General features: G+C 49.2%; 1 protein-coding gene across 2 annotated transcripts in view; it reads left to right on the top strand.

Annotated features, from left to right (window-relative positions):
• The window catches only part of DHX36 (DEAH-box helicase 36), a 1,119,030-nt gene that overhangs the window by 601,188 nt on the left and 498,343 nt on the right, over positions 1 to 19,499 (top strand). For both annotated transcript variants that reach the window (XM_069618410.1, XM_069618409.1), the window contains exon 18: positions 8,510 to 8,683. In XM_069618410.1, the coding sequence (XP_069474511.1) occupies positions 8,510 to 8,683 (174 nt within the window). The remainder of the gene's footprint in view (positions 1 to 8,509; positions 8,684 to 19,499) is intronic.

Here is a 19,499-nt window from a genome sequence, read left to right as displayed (position 1 = left end):
GATGAACTCATCTCGGGCCATAGCCAGTTTGATGACCTGCGACAGTCGCTGCATGATGCCAGTGGACTGGACACCTCTCCGGAGGTGGAGTTTTGTAGGCCGGAGCCTGGCACTCATGCCGATTCTTCATATCGGTGCCTTATGTCTCGGGTTACCGAGTACTTGGGTTGGTCAGCTCCCCCAGGAGAGTTCGTTCAGGATGATCTCACGGACATCCTTGATCTCGGTCCACCCACTGACCCGGTTTTGCCTTTTCATATGGCTCTGCAGAGAAGGGTGGCGGCGGCGGCTTGGACTGCTCCGGAGAGTCTCCCGGCAGTGGGCAAGTATTTGTCGCGAAAATACCGTCCAGCCAGTAGCGACCCCTGCTACTTGTCTAGGCACCCCACTCCGGAGAGTTTGGTGGTGCAGGCGGCTACGGCCCCGGCAAAGCAGGCGTCGTATCCTACCATCCCTCCGGATAGGGACGACAAACGTTTTGACGGCTGGGCGAAGAAAGTGTTTTCTTCGGGGGGCTATGGCGCTTCAGGCGGCCAACTCCATATGTGCCTTGTCTTGTTTCACACACACTCTGTGGAACTGTGTTGCATTAGCGGCTGAACATATTCCCGAAGGGGACGAACGGGATTTTTTCCTTGCTATGGTTCAGGATGGCAAGGATGCCATGTGTGAGGCCGTTCAGTCAGGTTTGGACTTGGCGGATTGTGTCAGCCGGTCCATGGCGGCGAGCACCGTAATGCGCAGGTTTGCATGGTTGCGGAAGTCTGGGTTCGCTCCTGATGTGCAGTCCCGGCTCCTCAACATGCCCTTTGACGGTGAACACCTTTTTGTCAGCAGGGCTGACGAGAGCCTTGAGGTTGCAGACCTCCAAAGCTGCAGCGAAGTCGTTGGGCGCTGCAGTTCGCCAACCTCTGCCTTTTCGTCCTAGGGGACAGCAATGAAGGGGAGGTTCCTTTCGCGATTACTCGTCCTTCAGTAAAGCGAGGGGAGCTGGCAGTCAAAGAGGCCATCGTAGAGGTGGAAACAAAGGTACTCGAGGTGCCAAGGCCGCTCGGGCAGTTGCCTCCTTGCCCTCAGGCAACGCCGCAGCCGCTACCACTCAGTCATGAGGCCAGGTCCCATGGTTCGCCAGTTGGGGGAAGGCTGGCGCAGCATCTTGTAGAGTGGCAAGCCATTACTTCGGATGTGTGGGTTCTGGAGATCATAACCCACGGCTACTGTCTTCCTTTTCGGCAAAGGCCTCACGACAGTCCACCAGGGAACCTCTCTTTGAAGTGTCCGGATCCGCTCCTTGCGCAGGAAATTCAAGCCCTGCTGGAGAAAGGCGCCATAGAACTGGTGCCTGTAGCGGAGAGGAACAAGGGATGGTATTCCCCTTATTTTTTGATTTCGAAGAAAGACAGGGGATTGAGACCCATCATGGACTTGCACGGTTTGAACAAACTCCTCAGGAAGGACAAGTTCAAGATGCTGACTCTTTCTCAAGTCCTCCAGGCCCTTCAACTTCAGGACTGGTTGGTCTCTTTCGACCTCAAGGATGCTTACTTCCATGTGCCGATCCATCCCAAGCACAAGAAGTACCTGAGGTTCGCGGTTGGCGACTCGCACTTTGTTTCGGGTTCTGCCGTTCGGATTGACCTCCGCCCCGAGGGTTTTCACCAAGCTCATGGTGGTGGTGGCAGCGCATCTCAGGAAAGGGGGGATTCACGTCTACCCCTACCTGGACGATTGGTTAATCAAGGGGAGCTCTCCCGAGCAAGTCCTGGATCATCTGTCCATCACCTGCCAATCCCTTCACGGGCTGGGCTTCTCCCTCAATTTAAAGAACTCCCATTTGACACCAACGCAGCGGCTCCAGTACTTCGGAGCAGTGCTAGACACGTCCCTGGTGCAGTGTTTTCCCCCTCAGGTGAGGGCTCTTCACATTCAGCAGATGGTGAACAAGTTTCGATTTGCCCAGGATCTCCCAGCGTGCGAGTTCTTAAGACTGCTCGGCCTCATGGCATCCTGCATTCTTCTGGTGCCAGGGGTTCATCTGCGGATGAGATGTTTGCAGTGGGCACTCAAGCTCCAGTGCTCTCAGTCCTCCGGCAGGCTGTCGGACCCTGTTCAGGTGCCGTCCTCGGTAGCCCGGGACCTTCTGTGGTGGGCCCTCGAGGGCAATCTGATGAAGGGGGCCCCATTTTGGCTGCCCTGGCCGGAGGTGACGATCGTGACGAACGCATCCCTCACGGGATGGGGAGCTCATGCCAACGAGTTGACAGTCAGCGGTCGTTGGTCTCCGTCGGAGTCCAGACTCTATATCAATCTGTTGGAGCTGAGGGCCGTCAGGCTAGCCATGAAGGCTTTTCTGCCGACTGTGCGCGGAAAGAGTGTCCTGATTCTAACGGAAAACACGGTGGCCATGCACTACCTCAACAAAAAGGGGGGGCAGGGTCACTTCCGCTGTGCAGGGAGGCGATGCAGCTCGAATTCTGGGCCATCCAGCAGGAATTTCGATCTCTGCTGTTCATCTGGCTGGAGACGACAACGAGACGGCGGACGCTCTGAGCAGGCAGAGTACGATCTCTCACGAGTGGGAGCTGGCTCAGGAGATTCTCCTGGAGATCTTCGCCCTTTGGGGGACCCCTCAAGTGGATCTCTTCTCCTCCAGTGTCAACCGGAAGTGCGGTTTTGCTCGCCGGAATTTCCTCCAAAAGGAGCCTTAGGAGACGCGTTCGTGGTGGAGTGGTCATTCTCACTGCTGTACGCGTTTCCTCCAGTCCCCGTCATCCCGCAAGTGCTGCGGAGGTTACGGAGGTTCGGTTCCCGGATGATCCTCATTGCTCCGGCGTGGGCCCGGAGGACGTGGTACCCGGACCTTCTGGACTTGTCCATCTGCCCTCCACGTCGTCTTCGCTACCGTGACAATCTGCTCTCACGGGAGGGCGGTCAGGTTCTCCATCCAGAGGTCAGATCCCTCAATCTTCACGCTTGGCTTCTGAAAGGTTGAGGTATAAGGATTGGGACCTCCCTGAAGACGTGATGGAGGTGTTGCTCTCGGCCAGGCGGCCGGCAACAAAGTCTCTGTACCGTTGCCGTTGGAGAAAGTTCTGCGACTGTTGCAGAGTTCAGAATGTAGAACCTTTTGAATGTGACATTCCCATGGTTTTGACTTTTTTGCTTTCTTTGGCCCACAGGAGCTTGCAAGTGGGGACCATTAAAGGTTACCTGGCGGCGCTGTCCATATTTAAGCGCTCTTCTGAAGTGTTCCTATTTTAAGATTCCTTTAATTTCACAGTTTTTGAAAGGGCTCACTAATGTGTTCCCTCCGTCACCTTTTTTGGTACCAGGTTGGGATTTGAACCTTGTTCAAGTTTCTTATGGGTGCTCCGTTTGAGCCTTTAGATACTTGCCCTTTGAGGCTGTTGACTCTGAAAACTGTGTTTTTGGTTGCGGTTACTTCCGCTCGCAGAGTGAGTGAGTTACAGGCACTTTCAGTTAAGCCACCCTTCACTGTGTTTCATAAGGACAGGGTTGTCCTTAGAGTTTGTCCTTCTTTTCTTCCGAAGGTGGTTTCGGAATTTCATTTGAGCCAGAAGGTTGTTCTTCCGGCGTTCTATCCTCCTCCACATCCTGGTAAGGAAGAGGAGAGGCTCCATAGGCTTGAACCTAGGAGAGCTTTGAGCTTTTATATTTTGCGCATGTCCCGGGTCAGAGTGGATGATCAACTTTTCACTGGTTACGCTGGAAAGCGTTTGGGACAAGCTGTGACGAAACAGACTGTCTCCTCTGATTATTTTAGCCATCTCCGAGTGTTACCGCTTGGCGGGTAAGGATCCTCCGGCTGGCTTGCGGGCCCATTCTACCAGGGGAGTGGCTGCGTCTACTGCCCTGCAGAGGGTATTCTTATTCGTCACATCTGTGATGCAGCCACCTGGGCTTCCGTACTTACTTTTGTACGTCACTAATCCCTCGATTCCATCAGAGGGCAAAATCTGGCCTTTGGCAAGGCAGTTCTCTATTTCGCAATTTGATTGGGCATGCTAAATTTGTATTCTAAATTCTTTCCCACCTCCTTGCTTGGTACTGCTTTGGGAGTCTGTCATAGATATGGAATACGTCGGAGGACCCAATCCCCTCGAAGAACAAGTTACTTTCTTACCTGGTAACTTTCTTTCGATGGGATGGTCCGACGACGTATTCCATATCGCTCCCTCCCTGCCTTCCCCGCTGCAGAATTTCTTTTGCGATTGCAGCTTGTTCCGCAAGGCCTTGTGTGTCTGACTGGCAGAAAACTGGTGGCACACGTTCTGGGAAAAAACTATAACTGAGGCTATGGGCGTCGTGCGCACTACTTATCACATCGGGTGACATTGGCCGTCAGAGGAGGTCCTCGGGGACGGCGCATCGACGCAGGACGCAGACGCCAAAGATTTGCCGAAGCAGCACAGCTGTGGACATTACCTGTCATAGATATGGAATACGTCGTCGGACCATCCCATCGAAAGAACGTTACCAGGTAAGAAAGTAACTTGTTCTTCTACAACAATGTTTTACCAGAACAAGCAGGGTGGCACCTGCTCCTACCACCTCTGCATGGAGGCGGTTTTGATCTGGTAATGGGCCCCGACAGAGGGGATTTGGATTTCGGCAGTCCACCTCCTTGGGGACAGCAATGCAGAAGCGGACCAGTTGAGTACGACTCTTTGTTGCCCCTGTTCCAATGTTGGGGGTTTGCAGACTTTGATTTGTTCGCATCTCCCCGGAATGCCCAGTGCCCCGAGTTTGCTTCATGGGCAGGTCAGGGACGGGGGTCACTGGGAGAATCCTTCCAGCTCGGTTGGCATGGGCGCAGGTGTTATGCGTTCCCACCCACCCCTCTGCTCCAGCGGACCCTCTGCAAGTTCCGGGCCTCTGCGGGTTGCAGCCTCATCCTGGTTGCCCCCCACTGGCCTTTGAGACCCTGGTTTTCGGATCTGCTGCAGTTGCGCTCCTAGGGTCCCGTCCATTTTATGATTCCCAGCAGGGGCCTCCTGGCGCAGCAGGGTGGGGCAATGGAACATCTGGACCCGGACAATCTGGCCCTGGCGGCCTGGTTCCTGATCAGCTGAGGCTTCAGCATGGTACATTTTCAGATGACAACTGGGACATCATTCAGCAGGCCAGGAGTCCTTCTACTCGGACCAAGTATAAAAGCCAATGGACTAGGTTCTGCCATTGAGCTCATGACAAGGGTCGGGACCCTGTTCTCTGGTTGACGTACTGGCCTTTTCAGTGCACATGGCTCGTTCTGGAGTTCAGGTGGATACTTGCTGCACATATTTGGCGACCATTGGGGCTTATAGGAATTCCCTTGAGCATGGGTTTTCGGCCAACCCGGTGATAAAGGCCCACCTTAAGGGTTTGTCAAGGCTTTTTCGTCCGGTGCATACGCCATATCCAGTCTGGGTCCTCAATGTTGTACTTGCAGCATTGCAACGCAGGCCTTTCGAGCCGATTGCCTCTGTGGACATCTGCTTGGTGACACTAAAGACTGTTTTATTGGCGATTCTCACCTCTGCTCGCAGGTTTAGTGAGCTGCAGCCCTTCACCACGTTTCACGACGACAATGTCATCTTGCGCACTCACCCAAACTTCTTTCACAAGGTGGTCTTTCCGTTCCATCTGAATCAAGATATCTGCCTGCCAGTGTTCTTCCCGAACCCACAGTTGGAGGCAGAGAGGGCCCTACATTCCTTGGACCTCAAGATGGTTTTCGAGTTTTATCTCTCTCAGACAAAATCCTTTAGGAGATCCGAGGCATTGTTTGTGACTTTAGGGGGTTCCTCCCTTGGCTCTCAGGCTTCCAAATCTTCCATCGCCCGTTGGATGGTTCAGGCCATTAGGGAGGCGTACACAGCCATGGGCAAATCTGTTTCTGAGGGGGATTCATGTCCATGCGGTCAGAGCTAAGGCCACGGCTGTCCCGTTTAAGAGACATGCTTCTTGGGATGTTATCAGCAAGTCGGCTACTTGGGCCACACTGTCGGCCTTCTATAAGCACGACTCGCTGGACACCAGCTGCAGGTGTGATGCAGAGCTTGGTAGGTGGTTCTGAAGAATCTTTTTTTTCGCTTCGTCCTAGTAATGAGGCAGGTTGTCACAGCTCCACCCTATGTTCTTGTTCGTGGAATCGCCGACAAGGATGGATTAAAGGGGACGGGACATATGAGTAATTAAAGTCGCTTACCGTAGTGACTTTAGTACTCCTAGTCCATAGTCCCCTTTCCTCCATACGTCCCACCCACCTTCCCTCGCTAGTTTACCAATGGCTATTGGGTAATAAGTGTAGCCAGGTAGCTAAGCATCCAATGTGTTCAAAGGGGACTGAGATGAGTGGCCGTAGGGCATGGCCTCTGCAGGGCATTCCCATGTCCGAGACCGCACCCCTCACCGTCGTCGTCCCCCCCGTATCCCCCTGGCCGCTATACTAAATTTTTAGGGGAAGCTCCATTTTTCCCTGCCAAAGGTTCCGGTACTGTCCCCATGTTGGGGGACGCCCACAAGGATGGAGGAAAGTTGACAATGGACTGAGTACTCTAATCACTACAGTGAGTAACTTTAATTTTCCTGACCTGAGAAAGCATGAAGAAGGCCAAAGGACAATCGAAAATCTTGTGGCAAGGCCATTTTCGGGTGCTAGCCACCTCTAGTAGCCATTCGCTTTAAATGCAAAAGTGCACAAGATGAATATCACAAAAACTGAGAAATCGTATAGCTGCCACCCAGCTTGTCTTGGGCACATCGTCAAGGTAGCGGAGGCCAAAAACTGCCGGTGCTTGGCAAAGATGGCAAGCATCTTATGGTGAAATTATTTACATTCCACTGGGGTGGAGGATTGGGTGGTAAAAGGTACCTTCTACAGTTCCGAAGAGGAGGAAGAATGCTGGTGCGAGGATCCACTCTGAGAGCGGGATCCCTTGTGGTGCTGTTTCTTTTCCTTGCGTGTCGGGAACCTCTCCTTGGACCATCGCTCTGTGCATCCTTGAACGAGACCATGCAACATCACCCTCCGCCTGGTGAAAGAAGGTAAAAAGTTTTGCGATCTATAACCAGAGGGCCTTTGGCCGTCTCCTAGTCTTCTTGATTTCCAAAATTGGGGACTTAGAAGGGGTCTTGTTACTACCCTTATGATAATAGTTGAAGAGCTTTGAAGAACGCTCCCTGAATGCTATTTTTCCCAAGGGTGAATGTATATTTCTGGAAAGTGTCGTCCCATCGATTCCTTATCTTAGATATATTATTTTGCTTTGCAGCACTCTAGGAAAACCTTTCCCAGTACGGTGCGCCATTTGGAATCGAGTCAGCATCAGGACCGGATGTGACGCCGAGGTCAGTACAAAAAGAGCACTCAGCGCCCTGTGACTTGGGTATTCCATACCCACCATAATATGGCCTCTAAAATCATCCCACTGGGGCTGATTTTGGAAATCAATCTTAACACTTCTTTTGGGTGAGCAGTCCACCAGACCTTTCTGGTTTTGGTTATCCTGCTCTCCTTCAGATTTCTCTAGCCATCTGAAAATGTCTAAAATTACGAATTTGTGGGAGGAAGGAATCCATTGGAATAAAAAATTACTCTCCTTTCGGTAATGTTTTTTCTGATGGATTAGTCCTTCCACCCGCACATTTTTAATTTCCCTCCCAACCTATCCCTCTTTGCAGATAGCTTGTACGCCTAATCTGTTCTGTGGTCCCTCTGCTGCTCCATGCTACATGAAAGGGCAGAACTGTGGTCAAAGTGTGTGGGAGCACTATATATGCTGGTCGGACGTGTCTCCACCTAACGTCCGGCGCTAGGTGAAGCCAACAAAGAGATGTACTGCACCCCCTGGTGGAAGAAAGTTTCCCAACTTGGCTGGCACATAAGTGAGAATATCAAAGCTATGTTATCCGTGGAAGGAACGGCTAATCCATCAGAAAGAAAATCAACAGTTGTATGTAATTTCTTCTATAGTACAGGCTCATTCCATCAGAATAGAAGCAGCCTAGTTAACATTTGCAGGGCACCTTTGTAGGCTATTCCTCCCCGCTCTCTCCCCCTCCCACCCCGAGCAAGATTATTTGTACAGGTTCTACAAAATGCAGTATAGATATGTAATCTGTCTTTTGCCTAAATATGTTAAAAAAAGTGTTTTCCCAAATCAGGTTTGTTAAAAGAAATTGTGGAGCTATGATCAAGTTAACTTTTCCAGAAATTGCTTGTTAGATGTGATACACCTCTGGTATCTTGGACACCCACATTTTGTGAAGGATACAGGTCACAAGCGGACTCCTGAAGATATTACAATAAATGCATTTTTGTGGGGCCCAAATACATACCATTTAGTAACCAACCTTATATATAATACTTCAAGTTTGCTGAAGGTCTTCAACATACAAATTATTCTTGTGTGATGTACTTATTTTTGTTGTGTTGAATGTGAAAGTGTTTTTAATTTTTGTTGTACTACAATATTTACTAAAATACTTTGCTTAATTCTTACAGAATGCTTTGGATAAACAAGAAGAATTAACCCCCTTGGGTTTCCATTTAGCTAGGTTGCCAGTTGAGCCGCATATTGGGAAAATGATTCTCTTTGCAGCGTTGTTCTGCTGTTTAGATCCAGTGCTCACAATTGCAGCAAGCCTCAGCTTCAAAGATCCATTTGTCATCCCCCTGGTAAGAATATAAATGTGTCCCTTTCTCTCCTTCTAATTTAATATTGTCATCACTTGTATTCAAATATTCATTAGTTGTGATAAAATGTACTATGTATAGGGTTTTGGCTGGTTGCTGAATGGACTGGATGTAAGACAGAGAAACTCTGTCCCTGACCTCTGAATCTAAACATTATCTGGATAGTGCTTTCTAATCTGAGCAGAAAGAATTGGCTCCAGGTCTTGGAGTCGATCCTCTACCAACAATGGTAGATTCAGCCCTCAAAAAGTCTTTAGGTGAGGAAGAATTCTTGGTACTAATGGATTCCTCATCTGATATGCTGCTCACAGCACAGCTGTCTTCAGAAACGATACTGCCGCCAGGCGGGCACAGCGAGGCTCCATTCAATACACCTACGAGAACCGTGCCAGATGTGTCGTTGGGGCCATTATATTTGCTGTCACCGCAGTGCCGTTTTTCTGTGCACTCTGTTTGCTTCGGGAACACGCCCGTCAAGCTTTTTTAAAATGTCTTTCGATGATCTGCCCAACCCTGAAAAGTCCTCGGTTTGCCGGCAGATATCGTTATCGGATCCGCACTGGATTTGCCCCTATTACTTGAGGAGCACGACACCCAGCTGCGGGCCGTGCCTGTCCATACACCTGAAGCATCACCCTGCCCCCTTAATCTGACCACCTTTTCCACTAATGCCTCCTGTGGTGGATCGGAGAGGGGATGCGGACAACCGGACAGGTTTGCAAAACACTTTAGGTTTTATTAAAGAAAAAAGAAAATCTCTCACCTACCCCTACTGCTTTGGGAGTGATTCTCTATCCAATAACTCAAAATGAAAGGTTCTAGTCAGGATGTCTTACATAAACTGGTTCTGTCCTCTGTCCAAAACCTAAGCCATCTACTTGACCCCACCACTATTTAAAGAAAAAGAAATTCAAACAACTGGTCTGCGTGCTGTTACCTGGTGCTAAACATGCACAGCATGCACCAAGACTGTAAATTTGTAAATATGTAATCGATTTGTACATTTCTGCTGCATTATTCTTGTTGTATTCATTATTCTTGTTGTATTCATCGCAAGCGCCCGGATGCCCTAGGGCCAGGCGGCGCTATACAAATAATAAACTAAACTAAACCCTTTTAACCAAATGTATCTGGAAATTGCCCTCTCACTTTTCCATGTTCTCTGTTGCTTTTACAGTTCCACTGAGTCACACATTTATTTTCTTATGTATACCAAATAGAAATGTTCCTCTGGTCTTCCTCAGACATAGCTTCCTGTTTACAGTTTTGATAAATCATACCGTTATTTTATGTTAGAGGTTCTTGTACCATGCACTGTTGCCACCTGTGTGGTCTCTGTTCGAAAATGTTTAGACAGGGGCGTAGTGGACTTTGACTCGGCCGTCGATTTGTCTTGTCTGGCTCTCGATCGTTGGCTCCGGACGTGACATCAGGCGTCATATATATATAGTTGCTTTTTTCCGCACGCTGCATTGGGAAACACGGCTCGGGTTTACTCGAGGTTCTTATTGTACTTTGTACGCCTTCGGGTTGCCACAGTGAAAGGGTATTAGGCGGCCCTGTCTGTGTTGAAGAGATCCCCAGGCCAAGGTTCATTTTTCGCTTTGTTCCTGAAGGGCCTTCTCAACAAGTTTCCGCCAACCCCCTTTGTTGTCGCAGATTGGTATCTTAATCTGGTGTTGACCTTCTTGATGGCGACTCCTTTTGAGCCTATCCATTCATGTTCTTTTGCAACTGTTGTCCCTTAAAATGTCCTTTTTGGTCACCATCGCGTCTGCTAGGAGGGTTGGCAAACTACAAGCCTTGTGCTGCAAACCCCCTTTCCTGATGTTCTTTCATGAAAACATCTCTCTTAAAATCAGGCTCGGATTCCTTCCTAAGGTGGTTTCAGAATTACATATGTCAGTCTATTGACATACCTGTCTTCTACCCCCCCTTCCACATCCCTTGATGGAGGAAGAGCGGTTCCATCGTCTTGATCCCAAGAGAGTGTTAAGCTTCTATGTTGCTCTTACGTCTGAGTTTAGGAAATCAGACCAGTTGTTTGTGGCCCTTTCCTTGTCTAGAAAAGGCCTTGCAGTCAGTAAACAACCCTGTGACGGTGGATCATCTTGTGCATAGCCGAGTGTTACCAATTGGCAGGCAAGGAGCTTCCAGTGGGAATCGGGGGCCACTCGACCAGAGGGGTCTCGGCCTCCAGAGAGGGATCCCTCTTAAGGAAGTTTGCTGGGTGGCCACTTGGTCATACTTCACCAAGCACTATGCCTTGGACATTGCACAGGGAGCTGATGCTATGTTCGGTAGAGCAGTTTTGCAGAATCTACTGGTTTAAATCTTTCTGTCCTCCTCCGTTATCCTAACTGCTTGGGGAGTCTATCATGAGGAGGAATCTGCGGGGGGAAAATAGCAATCCATTGAAGGAGAAATTACCTTACCGTAATGTTCTTTCTATGGATTCTTCTCCTGCAGATTCCTCATCGACCCTCCCATTCGTCCCTGCACAGAAAGTTCTACTGGTTGTCACTTTTGTCCAAACGAGAAGGCATCTCGTGATGGCTCTGGGATGACCGTTTCTGCGAACAAACGCATTGTTGTGGGGTCGGCCTGTTGGGGTGTACCCTTGTTAATGTTTTAATGGTTGGTTACCCTCCTCCTGTGGTTTTTCTTCTGCAGTGTTCAATCGCAAGGGTAAAGATTTGCAGGAACTGAGTCACGGGCCTAGTGACGTGGTATATGTACGATGCCTGGAGTCGCATCCAGAGCCGACAATCGAGAGCCAGACAAGATGGATCGACAATCGATGGCCGAGTCAAGGCCCACTACACCCCCTGTTGAAGAATTTTCCGAACAGCAGAGCTGGAAGATGGATATCTATCATGATGACAAATCTGCGGGAGAAGAATCCATAGAAAGGAAATTACGGTAAGGTCATTTCTACTTTTTAGTATGGTTAGTTAGTGGCAATCCGTTTCCTACACCTGACGTTCTGACTAAATGCGACCCCTGTCCCTTCCCCTGTTGTTGATTCCAGTGCGTAATGTTAGGCAGAAACCTGTGCAGTTCCCTTAGGGACCACTGCAAAAGATTTAGGACTACAGGTGTTTGGCAGTAAACCCAATTGGTAGCAGTCTGCACCACCCAGATTTACCTGGTAGCTGTGGCTGAGCAGTCAGACCTCTCTCAAAATGAGTTAGGCAGTATATAGAGTATACACAATAGGTACAGAGATACAGTAGCACAAGCAAACACTGACCAGAGCTTTGGTGTAAAAGTATATAATTATTTATTTAAAGACACACTTGTAAATTACACTAGCACAAAGAGGTAAGTAAATTAAACACACAGTCACTATTATATATGTATATACAACCCTAATTACTTATTAGACAAGTCTTAGTGAGAAACACCACTTATTTTCAGACAGAGGTGAGCGCTGAACATAAGATGGCACTCTAATAAGTTATAGAAAAAGGGAGGGAAAAGGCAAAGTTATGAAAGCACACAATTTCAATACTTTTCAAAGAACCACAGTGAGGCAGGTTAGGCAATGTCTACTGGAGAGCAAGGAAGTTCAAATGCCAGGCCCACTTTTAGAGAGAGCAAGCGAAATGTGTCCAGGATCACACAGTGGGGTTATGCCCAAAAAGTCTTTGTAGATAGTTGACAAAAAGGTTGAGATCAAGTCAGGAAAAGTTAGTTAACAGGTCCTAGGCTAACTCAGGTTAGAAAGTCGAGGATTTATTATCACCACGAACGATCTGTCGCAAGGGAAGCCAGGCGGACACAGTACCTGAAAGTGGGAAGAACGCTCCAGCGGGGGCAGTTGTTCCTGGCAGCGGGTGCAAGTCAGTGTTTCGTCCAGAGGAAGAGGAGGTCTCGACGTGGAGGAAAGCTGAAGGTCGTTGCGCTACCAGGGAAGAAACCAGCCGTGGAGTTTCCCGGTTACAAGGTACCACCCTTTTCTTCGCGGTAGTGGTAAGCCGTGGTATTCCAGTTGCCGGGGTGCTTGGCACGGGCAAGGCAGCCACGAGATGGTCCAGGAAGGCAAAAAGGCGGGCAAACTGGTTATCCCCACCAGTCAAAGGAAGAAGACTCTCCGGACTGGAGATCTCCTCTGTCATCGGGAAAAGTGGTGAGACGGTTCAGCAGGGCTCCACCGGTGGTGTCGTCATTGCAGGTTGGCTCAGCTTCTCCCTCCTCGGATTCTTTAGGTCCTGTGGCGACTTCTAAAGTTCCAGTCCCCAAAGCCCTGCTTTTATGCAGAAAACCCCCATTCATTCAGCCTAGCTGTCACTCAAACATGCTAAGTGGTGAGCCGGGCGGCTCACCACTTGGGCCAATCACACAAGAGTGCGACTTGAGTTGCCGAGGCAACTCAGTCCAGGGTGCCTAAACCCCCTCCCACAACACCTGTGGTTCCCAGACAGAGTGGCACCACTTTTGGAGGCTTCTGTGGAGAAGCCCGCCAAAAAGTGGAACAAAGGGCTCGACTTGGGTTGGAGTCACAGAAGCGAACACAAACGCCATTTTGGAACCAAGTTTCGGCAAAAAATACCAACCGTAGAATTTATTTTAATTTAATAAACCGGCGGTATGTTCAAGGCTATATTAAAAAGTGGTAGCCTCGAACAATGAGAAAATCCCATAGGAATATATTTGCGGTCGAATATAACAAGTAGTATCCACTGCCACCAGCCAAAAATCGGTCGGGGGGACTGGAAGTGCCCCCTCAAACAACAGACCCCGGGGCAATCGAATTGCCCCGACCAGTACGTGCACAATATGATGGTTTGTACTGGTTCTGTTCAAAATGTAAGACTATTAAAGCCAATGGTGACTTTACATGCCCTGGGAGACAGTAGTCACTCCCAGGGTATGGAGTCTATGTTTGGGGGTCGCTGTGACACCCCTGGGTTACTGCACGGAGGGTGCTGTGTAACACACATACCAAAAACACATGAAACCCTATGGGGTAAAGGACCCCATAGAACACATACAAAGTCAAAGGAACACCTCAAATCATGTCTAAGAGTGGGAGGAAAAGAGTCTCACTCTTAGCAGGAGAAACCCCAAAAATCCAGCAAAGCTGCTGGGGGACTCGCTAGGTTTGGGAAATTAGCCTTTACAGAGAATTCTCCCTAACACAACAATTCTCCAGCATGGGGTCTGGCATGGATTCACATGCTCATGAATATTCCCCATCAGGCTGGCAATACTTGGTTAAAAGGAAAATCAGTTTTGCTTTAGCCTGAAAACTGCATTTCTCCTCTAAACCAATCACTGTCCTTTGGGTAATACTGCCCCCACCCAATGACAGTCATCTCCCTAAGCTCCACCCCTGGTGGCCGTGTTCAGATTTTTACCACACGTTTCAGTGTTGGGAGTCCTTTTCGAATATGAGATTTTTAGATACATGTTTGTTTTTTCTCTCCGATTTTCTCCTCCATCAATAGTTTATCGGCTAACGGCAGCGGGGATCCATTGTAAGTGAAGATTTGCTTCGCCAGTACTTTCTTCAAGTTCAGAGACCCAGGCTTGGACCTACTTTGCGCCTTCCACAATGTCCGAAGAGAAAAGATGTGTGCGAAATGTTTACTACGGAATGTCTACGTCAAGCGTCAGTACCTCAAGTGCTTGTATTACCTACACTCAGACTACGATGAGGAAGGATGCAAGATTTGCTGTGGTTTTTTCGAGGCAGATGAAAAAGGACCGTTGCAGCAGGTTGCCGGCATAGCTCAAGTTGGGGGAAGGCCTCCAACTCGGTCTCCGGGTGCAGTCATGCCTCATCCATGACCGGCCGATCCCATGAGCGTCTAGGTCCTTTGAGGATGCCCCTTGCATGTGGGTCCAAAAGCACCACTCTACAGGTCCCACTAGGGTCGCCGCGGCTGTGTGACTCAGTTCAGGAAGCACACATTCCCTGTCTCCGTCCAGTGATCCTGCCATTTAGGGTTGCTCCTTCTAAGAGGAAGTACCTTACACCTTCGAAGCTTCGAGTGTCTTCCTTGGACAAGGCTACACAGGAGAGGTCCTCGGGTGGCTCTTCGCATCCACTGTCATCGACACTGTCGTCGACCAAGACCACGACTTTGTCGACGATGGCTTCGTCTTCAAGGACATCCACCTCGTCCACCACGATCCTGCCGATGACCACGATCCCTTCGAGGACCAAGGTCCCGTCGACTACATCCAGGACATCCACGTTAAGGATCCCGTCGACTGCCCTGTCTGCGACCATCACTATGTCGTTGAAAGGGAGCCTTGCTACTGCCGTGATCGCTGCCACCAAGATGACAGCGACAACGCCATTGTCTTTGCCTGCACAGACGACTGCTACGTGGGCGGCAGCGCCGACGACCAAGGCTGGCGTGTCTACTCAAGCACCCATTATCTCTTCTTTCCAGAAGGAGTCTGGTACGACGAAGGAATTACCACTGCCTACGGAGTAGGCAGGTGAGGATGTCCCTGACTAAGTCAAGGAATTATCTGAGGGAGCCCGCCCATATCTAGTTGAGCTCCGATGAGGACAATTTACCCTAGGGCTACAACTCCGACCACAAAGCGGACTGTGCACTCATATCTCTGCAGGGCGAGCCTGGTTCACCAGCTAGCCCAAGGAGGCGCTCCAGCCCAGAGCCGCTGCCGGCTGTTCCACTCACTCCTCAGCCACCGCAGCTGCTGCCGGCTGTTCCACTCACTCCTCAGCCACCTCCTAGCGATATGTTGTTAGGCACACTTATGACTCTCCACACATTAGAGTCTGAGATGCAACAGAGGCTGCCTGCTACTCCTTTGCCTGTCCCGGCCCAGAGTCCTACGAGGCCTCTAATCTCAAAAATAAAGGCTACCTGATATACTCACGGTCCTCTAGGGTATAAACCGAACAATGGACCGAGAGAACGAGGATAGCAAGAAAAAATGATTCAGTATTTATTACCAAAAATATATTTATTTTTCAACTATGCTCATTTAGTGGTACTAAACCAACATAGGTTTACAAGGATAGCACAAACATTGAAGTGCAAATCAAGACTCCTTTCGATTTATTCCATCAACCATTCTTTTTTTTTTAAACAATTTTATTAAAAAAATAACAACTCAAACCAAACTTCCAGTGGAAGCATAATGTCAATCACAAATAAACATAAATTGTTTTATTCCAGCCCACTGTATCTCCCCGTCCCTCCCGCTCCCAAGCCTATTCCCCCTCATTTCCAGTCTCTACCTCTTGCGGTGGGGGTTCCTCTTCGACAGAACTCATTGAGTCTCCATCATTTGGTCCGTCATGCAAAGGCCCAAATAATTCAGCAATCAGTTGCCTCCAACCCAATAGGGTTCCGGCTTCTTCTTCTATCTCCCCTTTACACGCTTCCTGCCATAGCACTGTTTCCGCCTCCGCCCACTTCTGCAGATCCTTCCACCACGTTTCCATTTTGGGTCTATGACATGCCTTCCAACCCATCACATTCCTTCTCTTTGCTAGGACATACGCTAGATCTTTCAGTTTGCTTACATGTTTCTTATGTGGTCTGGGGAACCCTCCTATCAAACAAGCCCACGCAGAATCCACCTTCATGTGGATCCCTTTGTCTTCCATTTTCTGTGCTATTTCTCCCCAGTATCTCTCTATCAATGGGCACGCCCAAAACATATGCACCATTCCTGCATTTCCCTCATTACATTTTGGGCACACTTGACGTCCAGCGTTTTTAAATTTAGATATCTTTTGTGGCGTCAGGTATGCCCTGTGAGTTGTATACAACTGTATCTGCTGTAACCTAGCATTTCTCGATACTTTTTTATGATATCCTTGTGCTCTCTCCCACATCCCATCACTCATCGGGGCCCCTACTTCTTCTTCCCAGTCCAGCCTAAGTTACACCACCGACTTGCCCCTTGGGACATTATCATCTCATATAATCTAGATGTTTTGTGTCCTCCTTCTGCTATATCATAGATCGTATCTATAGTGGCGTCCGGTTCCTCCGCCATTGCCACTTCAGACCAGGTATCTTTCATTCATTGCCCCACCCCGTGATACGTAATATATTGCCCCACACTCAACCCCATTAGTTCCACCAGCTCCCCAAATTCCAGTATCTTCCCCTCCTGCCACACATCCCCCATCGTTGCTATCCCTACCAGTTCCCATTGCTTCCTAATCATTAGTCTCAGTTGCTTTTCTCTTCCCACCACTGTGACCAATGGGATCTGTGGTGAGTACGGGGGATGGCTTGTTCATTAATCGGCATGCTCTTTGCCACATCCCCCACCCAAGGCCCAACATCTCCGGGCGGCCTCCCAACTCCGATTTAGGCAACCATATCATCTCTTGTAGAAAGTATGGGGCGCAGTCCCTCTGAAACAGCCTGTGTTCTAAGGCAAGATCATCAGAGAGCCATTTGGCTACGTATTGTAGTTGGCTCACTACATAATAGACTTCCCAGTTTGGTAATTTAATGCCTCCTTTCCCGTATGGATTTTGTAATTTCCACACGGCTACCCTGTTCCTCATCCCGTGCCATAAGAATTCCCTGCATATGCCATCCAGCCTAGCAAAGAATTTCCTGGGTATTGAGTATGGGATGTTCGCGAAGCAGTGCAACAATGGGCAGCGCCACCATCTTGAGCATCGCCCCTCGTCCCATCATTGCCAAGGGGAGCTTCACCCAAAACGTCATGCTACTCTCCAGTTTCTTAGCTGTTCTCTCCGTGTTATGCCTATGTTCAGCTTCTACCGTATGATATATGTCTACCCCAAGATATCTGAATGTGGTAACCTCCCACGGTATCTGTAGGATCGGCAAATGCTCTAATGGGAGCCCTCTACATCTACCCAGCGGGAACATACAGGACTTACTGGGATTCACAGCTATACCTGATAGTTCTGCTAACCTCTTCATCACTTCCAATATATATTGGAGGTTCTCTTCTGGGTAGCGCAAATACAGTAACATGTCATCTGCATACAATGAAATTAGATGTGGTGTCTCCCCGACGACAATACCTATTGCATCATATTGATGTCTTAAATAAATCGCATGGGGTTCTAAGGCTAAAATATACAGCATGGGGGACCATGGGCATCCCTGTCTGGTACCTCTACTGAGTTGCCACCTTTCAGAAACTACAGCTCCTGTCTTCACTCTAGATAGTGGTGCGCTGTATAACAGTTTGACCCATTTAAGATATCCTGGTCCCATACCATAATTGGCTAGGACCGCCGTTAACCAGGGCCATTTGACCGAGTCAAATGCCTTGATCGCATCTAATGATACTATCTCCATCTCGCCTGCTTCTCCATTAGTATGTTCAATGACTCAGTGTTAGGGAGAATTCTCTCTTTAGGCTGAATTTCCTAACCTAGTGAGTCCCCCAGCAGCTTTGTTGGATTTCTGGAGTTTGTTTCTTTCTCCTCCCACTCTTGGACATGATTTATGGTGTTCCTTTGACTGTTAATGTGTTTTATGGGCTATGGGGTCCTTTACTCCATAGGGTCTCATGTGTTTTTACTATGTGTGTTACACTGTCTCCCAGGGCATGTAAAGTCACCATTGGCTTTACTAGTCCCAAATTATTAACAGAAACCAGTACAAACCATCATATTGTGGACATACTGGTCGGGGCAATTCGATTGCCCCGGGATCTGTTAGTCGAGGGGGAACGTCTCCGTCCCCCCTGATCGAGTTTTGGCTGGTGGCAGTGGAAACTACTTTTTATATTCGACCGCAAATATATACCTATGGGATTTTCCCATTGTTCGAGGCTACCAACTTTAATTATTTAATCCTCATAGCCTCGAACATACCGCTGGTTTATTTAATTAATATTAATTCGCCGGTTGGTATTTTTTGCCAGGACTCGATTCTAAAATGGCGTTTGTGTTCTCTTCTGTGACTCCAACCCAAGTCGAGCCCTTTGTTCCACTTTTTGGCGGGCTTCTCCACAGAAGCCTCCAAAAGCGGTGCCACTCTGTCTGGGTACCACAGGGGGGTCTGGGAGGGGGTTTAGGCACCCTGGACTGAGTTACCTTGGTAACTCAAGTCGCACTCTTGTGTGATTGGCCCAAGTGGTGAGCCGGCCGGCTCATCACTTAGCATGTTTGATTGACAGCTAGGCTGAGTGAATGGGGGTGTGCTGCATAAAAGCAGGGCTTTGGGGACTGGAACTTCAGAAGTCGCCACAGGACCTGAGAATCCGACGAGGGAGAAGCTGAGCCTACCTACCACGACAACACCACCGGTGGAGCCCTGCGGAACCGACTCACCACTTCCCGACGACAGAGAAGATCTCCCGGCTGGAGAGGCTTCTTCCCCTGACTGGTGGGCACAACCAGTTTACCTTCTTTCTTCGTACCCCAGACCGGTTTGTGGTCGAACTGCCCGTGCCAAGCACCCCGGCAGCCGGATAGCCACTCACCACTGAACCGCGAATCAACGGACCGCTCCTTGTACCCGAGAAACTCTGCAGCTTTTTTCTTCCCTGGCAGTGCAACAGACTCCTGTCTTCCTCCCCAACGAGATCCTCTCTTCCCCCGGACGAAGCATCGACTTGCATCCGCTGCCTGGAACAACTGCCCCCGCTGGAGTATTCTCACCACTTTAAGGTACTGTGTCCGCCAGGCCTCCCTTTCTAAAGATTGCTACAAGGTAATAATGACCCCTTAACCTTCTGGACTGGGCTGCCGCATTGACCTTCTAACTGGTCCCTTTCTTTTGGTCCAACACTTTTTGAACCTTTGCAAGACTCTTGTGCACTGCAACCGTGTGACCTTGGACACATTTCGTTTGATCCT

The sequence above is a fragment of the Ambystoma mexicanum genome, chromosome 10 (genome assembly GCF_040938575.1).
Source record: "Ambystoma mexicanum isolate Mex_15411 chromosome 10, UKY_AmexF1_1, whole genome shotgun sequence".
Taxonomy (NCBI): Eukaryota; Metazoa; Chordata; class Amphibia; order Caudata; family Ambystomatidae; genus Ambystoma; species Ambystoma mexicanum.
The sequence above is the reverse complement of the archived record's forward strand: the minus strand, read 5'-3'. Positions and strand labels throughout refer to the sequence as shown.